The 13305-nt window shown below is 37.0% G+C and overlaps 1 protein-coding gene across 10 annotated transcripts in view; it reads left to right on the forward strand.

Moving 5' to 3' along the window:
* The first annotated feature begins 4486 nt into the window (after positions 1–4486).
* The window catches only part of smoc1 (SPARC related modular calcium binding 1), a 57690-nt gene continuing 48871 nt past the window's right edge, over positions 4487–13305 (forward strand). For all 10 annotated transcript variants that reach the window (XM_082143802.1, XM_082143804.1, XM_082143800.1 and 7 more), the window contains exon 1: positions 4487–4864. In XM_082143802.1, the coding sequence (XP_081999928.1) occupies positions 4760–4864 (105 nt within the window). In that variant the 5' untranslated portion in view covers positions 4487–4759. The remainder of the gene's footprint in view (positions 4865–13305) is intronic.

Here is a 13305-nt window from a genome sequence, read left to right on the forward strand (position 1 = left end):
TAAATTGTATATTTTTTAAAATGTAAAAATGCATAAAGTCTTCTGTGAGGGGTAGGTTTAGGGTTAGGGGATAGAATATACAGTTTGTACAGTATAAAAATCATTATGTCTAAGTATAGTCCCCATGAAAAAAATGGAAACCCAATATGTGTGTGTGTGTGTGTGTGTGTGTGTGTGTGTGTGTGTGTGTGTGTGTGTGTGTGTGTGTGTGTGTGTGTGTGTGTGTGTGTGTGTGTGTGTGTGTGTGTGTGTGTGTGTGTGTGTGTGATGAGAGGTATCCTTTAAAGAACACCCCAATGAAGGTGTAAAAAGTCAGTGACTGGACTGAACTCTTTGGCCAGGCCTGGGATATGTGACTCCTCAAGATACGGGAGCTTGTGAAAACTGCAGCCAGTACATGTAAAAGACATGGAATTCCACAAATGAAAGCCAGATGAGGGACTTTAAAGTGAAAGGGCTCCGCATCTGACCTAACATTCTCTTGTTTGAAGTCCTCTCTCCGTCCATCTATTTTCTTCATTCTTCCACGATCAGGTCAAAAAGGCACTTGTGAGAAATATGGACGAAGATGTTTTAAGCAATCCTCAGATCTGAAATGTCTTGTTATTCGAGTCCCTAAACTCACAATGCTTTATCTTAAAGTATTAAGTGATGAGGAATAAACACACACACACACACACACACACACACACACACGGTGTTGGGTAGATTACTTACTAATTGTAGTCAATTACAGATTTCAAATTACATGACAAAAATTGTTGTTAGTAATGTAATCCAATTACATTACACATTTTATGTAATATAATCTGACTACTTTTTAAATGAGTAAATGATTAATTTATTACATTTAAAATCTCAGGGGGTACTTAAATATATTAAAGTATATTAAACAAATTTGTGAATCCCTGCATCACATGTAAATACAAAATGACATGAATCTGTGGATTTTGAAAAAAAAAAAAAAAATGAAAAAAAACCTTCCAAAAAGCATAGTAATACATGATTAAATTAATAATACATGATTAAATGACTCACTGAGAGCAGTGCCGTAGATTACTTACAAACTGTAGTCCGCTACTAATTCCAAATTACAAGACAAAAATTGCAGGTAGTAACGTAATCCATTACAGCATGTATTATGTAATATAATCAGACTACTTTTTGATGACTTTTGACCATCACATTGAATTTACCATATTGTTATAAAAATACAAAGATAAATAAAATATGTGCATTAAACATTACATTAGGTCAGGGTTTCTCAGACTGGGGTTTGTGATGTAACTGCAGATGGTTTATGAGTATAATGAAAATCTATCATACAATTTATAAATAATTTAAAAATAATAACAATTATAATAAAAATGAGTTTGAAAGACAAAAGTCTTATAAAGACACATCAATACATTATTAAATTACTGAGTAATAATTCATATAATTAATTAATGTGTTGGTCAGGAGTTGATTATATATGCAATGTTGCAAAAAACAACATTGCATACTGTATATCCACCTGACAATCGGCTAATCTGTATGGGAAATTTGGTAACACTTTATTTTAGTGTCCGTTACATATGTTACATGTACTTACCATAGTAATAACAGTAAGTTATGCATAATTACATGCAACTAACCCTCAACCAAATCCTAATCCTACCCTAACCCTATAGTAAGTACATGTAGTTGCTTAATATTACTCAGTACTTAAATATATAATTACACTGTAACAATGACACCTTAAAATAAAGTGTAACCCTTATTTTTTGTAATCCAGATTACATGTGATCAATTATTACCCAGCACTGAGAACACAGACACATGTAGGAACGTACAGCCTCTAATGAGATCTCAGTTCTTTCTCCATTGAGATTACACTGAGACGAAATGGAGACTTCTGCTTCTTTCTCTCCTGAGTGAAAGAACACAATGTGCAGTTTCAGGACAGATTTTGCAATCTTTTTCAGTGTGAACTTCAATATGTCTCATTAAACTCATCCAATAATAAATGATCTTAGTCATAACTATGCACATTAATTGGATAAACGAGTTTAAGGTGACTTTGTTGCAGTGTAATTGCCTTTAAAAATACTTTTTTTAATACGTTTTTGGTAACACTTTGATTTACAGTGTCCTCGTTACACGTTACATCTACTTACTATAGTAATAACAGTAAATCATGCATAATACATGCAAATAACCCTAAACCAAACCCTAATCCTAGCCCTATAAGTACATAGTTAATTAATAATATTACTCCATACTTACTTGTACAATTACACTGTACCATGAAAACCTTAATATAAAGTGTAAACTTTTTTTCTGATAATAAGCATTGTGCAATTATACCAAAAATACTGTCAACTGAGCTTTACTTGAACAGAAGGTTCCCTTAATATACACTTACTGAATGTAAACAATTTGGTCACCTGTCTATTTTATTTCTCCAAATGAATTGTATAAGAAACAACAGAGAATTTCTCCTTGCCTCTCATTTTAAAACCATGCATTTCTGAAAAGATTAAAAAAAAAGTGCACATAGTAAAACATTTCATGGATTAATTAGACATCTGGCGAGGATCCGTACATCTTGAAGAAGACAATTGCTGTCAAAGACATTAGCTGAAGGAATCTCTCAGGACTGAAACTTTAACTTCTCTGAAAGCTGGTGAAACCACAATAAAGCTCGGTCCAGATGTCTAATTATAAAAGCTGTAAATGGGTTTAACAGCAGTTAGAAGCACACAATTTAAAGTACAAAGGTATTAAGGACACTTAACATGAAGCGGGCCTGTCATGCTTATCTAAGACATCATAATAACATAAGAGACCTCTCCTCTGTACTGATGTGTTGATGAAAGCCACGAAATGTGCATAGCCTGGTAATAATTGCGTTGGAGTCGGCAGGGTGCCCGCTGGTTTGGGCTGGCTGCTCTTGTCTACAGACACCTGCTAATTTTCTGTCGGCTTTGCTTGCTATAAACAGACAGTGAACCGCCATTGAGGATCTGTGGAAAGGGTCGGTGTGATAATTGGGCAGCACAGACCTTTTCAGCTTGTTCGCCCTTTCCTTTCTCTCTGCCCCTTGTCAAACATTTGTTTCAAGTCCAGCCAAGTGACAACAGCCGTCTGTGTTGGTCAACGTTTCTCCAACAACAACTTTTTTTTTCACACGCCAGAAAGCGTCTTTGTTTTGTATGAGGACATGGTTAAAGGAAAGTGGATACAGGACATAAAGTGATCTCGTTAACATTCCATTAGACACTCCTGTCCCCCCTCGCCTCCCCCAGGGGAGCTTCACACAGTCCCGGACACACAGACCAGCTGACACGGTGTGGAACACGGCATAACCGAGATCCCAGTGGAAACCTAACGGCAGATCGAGGTTCATCCCACATCCATGATAGGAGAACCACACGGAGGCAGACCTGAGCCCTGCTTGCCTGAGCTTCGCCTCTCTTTCTCTGCTTTTCTCCTTAAAATGCAAATGAATAGGGTAGAATTAAACTTTTGAGAAGCTGGGAGAATATATATATATATAATAATATATATACTTATTTAACATTATTGAATCAAACATATTATCTGGATGGATGGATGGATGGATGGATGGATGGATGGATGGATGGATGGATGGATGGATGGATGGATGGATGGATGGATGGATGGATGGACTGATGAGCAAATTACGAGCAAACATATAATCTATCTATCTATCTATCTATCTATCTATCTAGATAATATTTTATTTAATAATTTTACTCTTCCTCTCTTTCTCACACACTTAGACACACATCTTATAAGATTGAATAAATAAAAAAGGTCAAATGGGATGACACAATTATGCTAGCTAATAATCATGTCTTGAAAAAATAATTATTAAAACAAATAGTAGCAGCCTAAGGCGTCACAATGTTTATAATCACTTGATTAGAAATTTATTTTTCTTATAATACAATAATACAAAACAAAATATCATAGAATACCAATACCATAGAAATACCATAGAATATCAATATTTTAAACATAAAATGGGCTTTTATATTTTAATTGGGAATATTTAAACAACAGAAGAATTTCTTGTCAAAGCCATTGCCTTCACTAAATGAAGTCGCTTTTATTAATGTCAATAAGTAGGCTAATAACCATAAGAATAAGAAGATTAAACATTTGTGACAACCTGCGTCAATCTCCCTTATAGAAGAAATAATAATATAAATTATGAAATATTACATATAAAAATTATTAAATATTACGCTTTATCTTTTACGCTAATTAAACAACCATAAAAAATAAATAAGTTGTGTATAGGACAGTTGTGTCGAAGAAAGTCGTAGAGTGCGTCATTACTCTCGCTGTAACCAAGTGGACTGATGATTAATCCGCGGACTTTTGCACCCCCCACCCCGTCGAACTGCGCTGTCATTGGACGATCCCGCTGTCAATCACGCCAACCAATCCCACCTCCTGAGGTTTTAAACGCGTCCCAAAGTGTAAGACAAACTGTTCAACCTGTAGCTCTGGAAAGGACAGTACATCCCACGCAGTGGAAAGAGTGTATCACTACGACAATCCTCATCTTGTCTGCGTTCTCTCTGGCACTATGAAAACGCACACATGTGAAGGAGAAACCCGCTGAGGACGAATTTATCTGGGAACAAACTTTTGGAATTTCCTGCAACTTTGGGACCTTCGCCAATTCTTAAGTTAATCTTGTCCGTAGGCTGTCAGTTCTCTTAATACTTCAACGTCAGACAGAATGTATTTCCACAATCGGGTCCTTTTTGTGTTTTTGTATTGCCACGCGCTTCTGATGATGATGTGCCTGCCACCAGCCTCAGCGCAGAAGTCCAGTGGTCCTCGGGTAAGTCCGTGCGTAACGCCGCACATTTACGCATTTGTCATTATGATAACTTAAGTGCGTCATTCAAAGTTGTCAATGTGACGCATAAAGTGTTTATACTGTATCGATGTCAATGCATTATGCTAAAATAATGATGCAATTCAATATTCCTATACAGTGTTTCTATGTATGAACATTTCCACAATGCCATTAAATCAAAGTGCCCCAAATATATTACTCATAATATGGGTTTGACCATTCTTCTTACTTGTTAGTGATATACATAACTATGTAATAGAATGCACAATAAACCACTGAAAATTTCACAGCATCTTTTTGCTGCCTTGAACAGTGACACCGAGTTAAAGAATATTGCATTGCATCCTGGATACCAGGGCAACTCATTCTCTGTCCTTATTATTAGTATGATACATATTAGTTATTGGAAGGATTAAACATTCTAGAATGCGTAATAACCCAACATCAGAGCATCTTTTGGTGATTCAGCTGAATAGTTGGGTTTTGCTTGCTGAGGCACATTGTCAGTGAGACTTGAGTACACCCATTGACCTTTTGTCATAAAGGTCTTTTGCTTCCTGTGCACCCCTCTGTGCCCATAGAAAAGAGGACCGTTGCCTTTCCAATGCAGCATTTCATACGATTTCAACAAAGACAACAGTGTGGAGTATTTCTTTCTGTGGCTGAATCAGTTTGCTGACAAAATATTGAATAGTTGAGCTATATGATGTCTCTCAGATGATGTCTCGCAAAAAATGCAAATTCATCTGTCAGGATTTCTGTAAGTCAGTAAGTTTGTGTCAAGGTGATGATCTATTGACCCCCTAACATCCTTTTTGTTTAGTAAAGTAAAAAAAGAGACAATTATAGGATCTTACATGCGTGATTAATAACACTATCCGGTCGAGGCATGAAAACTTGCCCCAGAAATCGAATTGCCGCAGCATTCTTTTATGTCCTCAAGTATTTGAGCAATTCAGACAGAAGAATGGTTTGTCAAGATTGCCGCAGAGCTGTTGTGGTAAATGTCCATTCAGTTGTGCACTGAGACCATTGAGATTGACCATTGAGAATGAAAGTGAGAACAAATCAGAAAGAAAGCAGAAGAGAGAAATTTGTGGATGCTGCTGAGGTATTGTAATACTTGTGGTTGGAGGAGGTGGTCGGTATAAAAATCTGATGCGCACGAACGAACGCACGCACGCACGCGCACACACACAAACACACACACACCCTGAGTTTCCATGTTTCATGGGGACATTCCATAGACGTAATGATTTTTATACTATCATTCTATATGATTTATAAACTTGTTTCCTCTTGGGGTCCAAAAAATTTCCCCTCAAGGTAAAAATTTACTTGTGGGGACATTTGGTCCCCATAACGTAGGGAATTCCAGGAACACACACACCTAAAAACACACCACATGTGTCTATCTCCAAAAGTGAACAGAGTAAAGATTCATTTCTTAAAAAAAAAAAAAAAAAAAATTGCTTTGCTGAGAAGATTCTAATAGTACAAAAACATCACATTTTTTGTCTTCAGGAAATATTTTCCAAACCAGTTAATCTGCATGGAACACACTGGACCTCATTGAGATATAAATAGGTTTTAAAAGTGGATCAAAATAAATTCCTTGGGATCATCAGCTGTATCTAACTCACATCACAGACATTTAAAGCCCTGCATCTACTTTAATTCTTAATTATGGACGAGAAACCGTTATGCACGATTACTGAAAGACATGAAGTTCTGTATGATTAAATTGTGGTGCTCGTTCTTGAGGGCTGTTTGGAAGAATTGAGAAGCATTAATCTTTTTCATTAATGACTTCTTTCCTTTTAATGATTTTGCCATTTTTCTATACTTATGCAGCCACTTTCTCATTCTTCTTGCCATTAACACCCACAGACTTTTATCTCTTGTGATATAATATCTGCTTACTTATTTTTATTTTTGGCAAGAACTCTACAGACTGAAATGTAATAGTAGCCATACAGATTGTGTGTGTGTGTGTGTGTGTGTGATTTGTTTTGCTCAACAGCAGAAAACAGTGCAGAAATATCTCCACAGTGCTAAAACATCCTTCATCATCCTCATCTAATCATTACAGGAGGCCAGAAAGGTTGCGTTAAAAAAGCTATTGAAAAAATCTGGAGTTAAACGCTTCAAAAGTTATACTCCCTTCTGTGCCTCATTTGTAAAAGCTTATCTCTGAATGCTGTCAGCTCCAAGAACCCAAAGTTTCATGAGGGCTTATGGCTGCTCAACTGGGCTGGAAGACGTATTTGGGCCAATAACAGGATCAAGCTCTTTCCTGAAAGCCAATTGGGTGATTGGGTTTATATATAAAAAAAAAAGAAAAAAGAAAGAAAGAAAGGAAGTGTCCCTTGACAGTAGAGGGATTTTAGGTTTCCTTTTCCACATTTAACATGAATTTAGCACACTTTTCCAGTCACAGTTATTCAGAGCGCTTTGACCGAGCCAATTCTGACATGCCGCAGACTTAGAAGATAATATTTTCTGAGGATTTAATTCTGTCAACATGCAGTGATGCGTCTGAGCACAGTGAATATACCGACTTTTCAGTAGGCATTGGTCCATTTCAAGATCTTTGGGTTCAAGTATAATTTCTTTCTACTAGCATCACCAAATGGAATTGCATAAATAACTATATGAAATAATCCAAGTTTCCCCAACTCTCCCCTCATCTGCCATTGGCTGGATAAACAGATAGTCCTGCCCCCAATCTCACATGATTGGTTGAGCCAACATTGCTGTGTTTCCAATGAATCAACCATTCTTAGAGTTGTCATGCATATAAGGCTGGATAAAGTTTTTTTAGCATCAAACAAATTACGCACTTAATCTGTTCCTGTGCAAAGGTTACTAGAACGTTCAGTGTTATTTACTTGTTAACAGTCTGACAAACAAGATCCTCGTGGTAGCTTGACATTTAAAAAGACAACTCAGAAAAACAGAAATAAAACTTTACAGCTTGAGTACCTCAATAGGAAACACATTGTCAGTGTAGTTTAATGGTGAATTAAATCACATTATTAGCATTACAAACGGTGATGAATTTGACTTGAATTAGCCTTGGGTTGACACGAACAGGGTCGTTTTTTTTTTATTCTTGTTACAAAACACAATGTGGAAGGCCAAATAACCTTATTTAAAATTAATTAAAAGTTAAATGATACAGATACAAATTATGATACTGATAACACATAACATAAGCTACCTGTAATGTACCGTCTGCTAAAAAAAGTCTGCAATCTGTGAATGTTTTGACTAATTGGTGTGATGCATTTTTCTTACAGTACACACAGACTAAACCCGCATTGTACTGCATGTTACAACAGTAAGAACAGCTTTCATCAGAACACTCGCGAATCGTACGAAACCTCTTTAGAGCACTTTAATATTCCCTTCCCTTTGAAGTATGGACTTAATAGAGTGTGAACTTTTTCCAACATGACAAAAACATAGTCTAATCTGTTTTCATTCAGTAGTTCAATTAAAAGATACAACATAAGCATTCCCACACATTTTTCAGACATAGCTATCCACTCAAACAAATCATCATGGCATTCTGGTTAAGCTGCCCTGTAAAAACCTAACATAACATAACAGTGATTGAAAAATGGACACATGGAGGAACGCGGTGTATACAACATACCTGCTCGAGTACATCACTGAAACCTTGTAAAGTCATGTAAAGAACAAACACAGCGAGGCGAGTGCGAGTTTCATGCCAAGACAACATTCTCCCAACGCCGCAGATGAGCGCCAAGCCCCCCCAACCAACCCTCCCCTTCTCTCCGCTGTTTTATTGAAGCGGCCCACATCACACCCAATGACCCAATGATGCAGGTGTTAGTGTCGTGTGTGTTTGTGAGAGAGAGAGAGAGAGAGAGAGAGAGAGAGAGAGAGAGAGAGAGAGAGAGAGAGAGAGAGTGTGTGTGTGTTTATGTTGGGGGTTGTGTATGTACATATGTGTATGTAAGGTTCTTATCTGAATGTATTTCGAAAGAGTGTTTGTCATGTGTGTGTTGCACGAGTATTAACCAAGCATCTAATAGTCTAGAAAAGAAGTCAGTCATCAGGTCATTACCTTATATAACTCATGATACACTGTACAGCATCAGCGGGCTTCGCTGTTCAACACTCTGTTGACAGTCTATGAATGTCCGCGCAGCCGAGATGATGCGGATGGGAAAGGAAAGCTTGCAGATTTCAATTCAAACAACTTGTAATGTCATAAAAATCATGCCAGGCTTAATATAATTTCTAGTGTTATGTCTAGTATAATTTCTAGTGTAAAATCACAAACCTGACTCTCAATCTCTTCCATTCCAGATAGGGGATCCCCAAGCTTAGTGATTCGGGTAGTCAGGAATAGTAGTTTAGCCTTCAGTATCCTCCTTTTAATATATTTTATATCTATTCTTATTCTCAACTCTTATTGTTATTTTTATTTCTTATGCATGCTATTTTGAATTCCTATGCATCTGTTGTAATTATTTTGATTATTTTAATTCCTTCTATGTAAAGCACTTTGAATTACCATTGTGTATGAAATATGCTATATAGGTGAAATAGGCTATGTGCACTAAGAGTGTGTTCACACTTGGCATGTTTGGTTTGATTAAAACAAATCCTGATGCGATTGCTCTGTTAGTGCGGTTCATTTGAATAAGTGTGAACGCTGCCATCTGAACCCTGGTGCACCAAACAAGCGGACTGAGACCGTCATTTTGACAAAAAATATTAAATGAAGTCAAATGTATTTGTCTAACGCTTTTCACAATACGTATCGTTTTGATGCAGCTTTACAGAAAGTCATACTTTTATGTCTATAATGCCTTTAACATTGAGCAAATTTTAGGGCTAGGCAATATGACAATATACCGTATAACAATGATACAAGTTTATCAGGCACATGTCTGAGCATTTAAGGCAATTAAGAGATTTAAATATTGGTCAGAATTGTTCTAAGTGAATTCTCAAAAAGTAATAGTCAAAATACATATAATGGGTTGTTGCAGGTAAAAATTCTGAAGAGTCTGATGCTCGGGCACATGCCTGAATGTTCAATAGTAATTGAGAGATTTGCATAAAGTTTTTTTTTTTTCTTCAGTGAAAATCGCCGGAACATCTCTGATTTCAGGCAGAATTACTATATTGTGAAGTTGTTCCTTACGATGGTTGAAATTATTTTATATCTTGGCAAAGATATTGAAGGATGAATTGTGAATTAAAAGTTAAGAAAATGCAAAAATAGATGGGAATGGATACATGAGAATTTAGCATGCAAAATGAAAGATTCCAAGTGTAGTCCAGTGGAATAATTCATGTGGTATTATTTAATAAATTGGGAGGTCAGACGTCAAGACCTCAATGTCTATTTCTTTTTCACAATGTGAGGGCAGAGTAAAAAGCAAAAAAGGTGGTAGCACTGTATTTTAAGGTGACATATTAACAGGCACTTACTATAGTAGTAAGTAACAGTAAATTATGCATTGCAAGCAATGCTAGGTAACAACTAATTATATGTAATCTGAATTACATAATCAGATTCAAAAATAAATTATTGTAATTAGATTGCATTACTTAAAAAAAGTCTTGATTTCATGATTACTTAATATCCACAGAATGGCAGTAAATTATTCACAATTCATTGAATCACGTTAAAATAAAGCGTAACCAAAAATCCAAAACACTAGATCTTTCTACAGAAGTTCTTGTGAAGTCAGTCACATTAAAAATACCAAGCGATACAAAAGAGCCCAAAAAATTATACACAACCAAGTACGTCAAAGTGTTGACTAATGATTATTTCTTGCACAACCTTTGAGTTCAACCCCTAGTGTGTGTGTGTGTGTGTGTGTGTGTGCATCATGTTTCCAGACTCAATTACACTAGGCAGACAGCAGAGTTGGACAAGGACTGGAGCAGACAGAGAGAGAGAGAGAGAGAGAGAGAGAGAGAGAGAGAGATAGTGTGAGCAAGACAGAACTAGATAGTCGAGTAAAGAGAGAGGAAATGTGTGTGTGAGGGATAGAGAACAAGTTGGGAGACAGAGTCAGGGGACAAAAGGCTGTTCTCCCTGTGTGGGCCTAAAGCAGCGCTGTGTGCTTGATATACAGTGAGCGACAGCTGGGATTTGGATAAGGAAGGTTTTCTGACAGAGAGAATGTGTTCTGGGTCAGTGCTATGGCATTTTGCTGTGGAGAGATAGCAGTGGCTATCAGCATTTAATGATACGGCTTTCTTTGAGAAAATACCAGAGATTACCAGCCTCCCAGAGGCTTCAATTACAGACCGATAAAAGTAGTGTCTCTTTAAATTCAGCGGACAGCCATTAGTCATGACATAGCAGGCTTCATCAACTGAAAAGCATGTCACAAATTCGCCATATTGGCACGCTGAAGCGGTATCTTCTCTTTGTGTGATTGTTGTGTGTGATTGTGGCATTTTGAAGAAATTTGTGAATCCCAAGGGATGTCGACGGTTTACAAACCAAAAGTATAATTTTTTTCCCCCAATGAATGATAAAAATGTGAAAACAAAGAGGGATTTATGGCTAATGCTAATTCATTCTTTCTGTGTGGTTTCAGCAGTGGTCAATCAATCAGTTTCCCATAATGACTTCATTGATGTGTTGTATGGTTAGCAATAGAGTTCAGACCAGACCATACAAGACCCAGAACAAAACCAGAACCCCTAACTCACACCAAGACTAGACACCCCAAATCATAAACTGGGATTAACCAAGAACCAGATCCATCCTTGTTGGTCCAAGAACCATACTGTCCATTTTAATGAACCCAGACAGACCCTAGAGAGTGGAACTCACTCAATGTATAGTTTGTTAATTGATAGTGGCCCTGCATGTTTACATCTGGTATTAAGATGCGTTTTGGTCGATCGAATCACACGTAGACGAGCGAGACTCATTCCCGTTTACACTTGGTGTTTTAATCCGTCTCTTTAATCCGTCTCCACTTCTGTCCTGATTTCTAGGGGAATGTCTATGGGCGAGTAAATGTATGTGTTTTTTTAAGATCTTTTGATTTAATGGACTAAATAAGCTATTTACATGTGAACGCGACCGGAGACGATGGAAAAACACACGGAGAGCAGCAGCTTTCGTTTCTGCTCGGAAAGCTGCAAGGCTGAACGCTGTAAGTGTGTGTTAGAAATCAGGAATGGTGAGAGAACATTGGGCTTGGTATGTGAGCTTGACTGATGTGACCTGCCAGAACTAATGCCACGCTTGATTTTTTTCTTCAAATACAATTCAATTCACATTTATTTGTATAGAGCTTTTCACAATACATGTCGTTTCAAAGCAGCTTTACAGAAAATGCATGTGTCTACATTACAATTTAGAGTGATGTGTTATCAGAGGTGACTGTGTCCAAGTTATGTGTTAGGCAGATACAATGAGCTCTTTGAAGTAATTATTACAAGTGTGAACTTCATGATTACAATATCATCTGGCATCTGAAGTCTTTGTAAGAGGCAAAGTACTCTCTGGTTACTTCGGGATGGGCATCCCGAGAATGAACAGAAAAGCAAATGGAAAATACTTAACGTAGCTGCTGTTCATAACATTTCAAGCAAAGATAATCACGTGCGTTTGATCTGATTTAACTGGAGTAAAAGGTTATGAGATACATTATGTGAACGCTTGGCTAAAGAGACCAAGATTTAAACTGGGAGAGTGAGTCTGAGCCCCGAACATTATCAGGAAGGCTATTCCAGAGTTTAGGACCCAAATGCGAAAACGCTCTCCCTGCTTTAGTGGACTTAGATATCCTGGTGATAACTTGGTTAACTAAGTTTTGTGATCTTGGTAAAATACACAGGAACTAAACCATTTAGGGCCTTATAGGTCAGTAGCAATACTTTGTAATCGATACGAAACTTAATAGCTAACCAGTGTAGAAGATAACAAAATTGGTGTTATATGATCATATTTTCTTGACCTGGTAAGAACTCTAGCAGCTGCATTTTTGGACTAATTGTAATATGATTTTCGAAAGAAAAGTTGCTGTCAAAAATTGCTGTCAAAGGGGATTTGCCTCAGTCTTATCTGAATTTAATAGAAGAACATTACTAGTCATCTAACATTTTATATCACAATCCTTCCTTCCTTCAGGTTTTTTTTTTTTTTTTTTTTTTTTGTGGGTGATCAGACAGTCAGTGAGATTCGCCAGAAGAATGACTGTTCCTTAGCCAAGTTGTATCATTAGAGTGACAAAGTAGGAAGTTGAGGAAGCAGATTTACAGTTAGCCTGGATTTAATTAGTGATCAGAGAAGAGGGATTATGATTGCAGATCTCCTTCACATGAAATCTGACAGTCGTTACTGAATAAGGCAAAGCTGTTTCAGATCCCCTCAAAGCTGAGGGGATCTGAAGATTGCATAACCA

Source organism: Leuciscus leuciscus, assembly GCF_965113295.1.
Source record: "Leuciscus leuciscus genome assembly, chromosome: 17".
NCBI classification, from domain to species: Eukaryota; Metazoa; Chordata; class Actinopteri; order Cypriniformes; family Leuciscidae; genus Leuciscus; species Leuciscus leuciscus.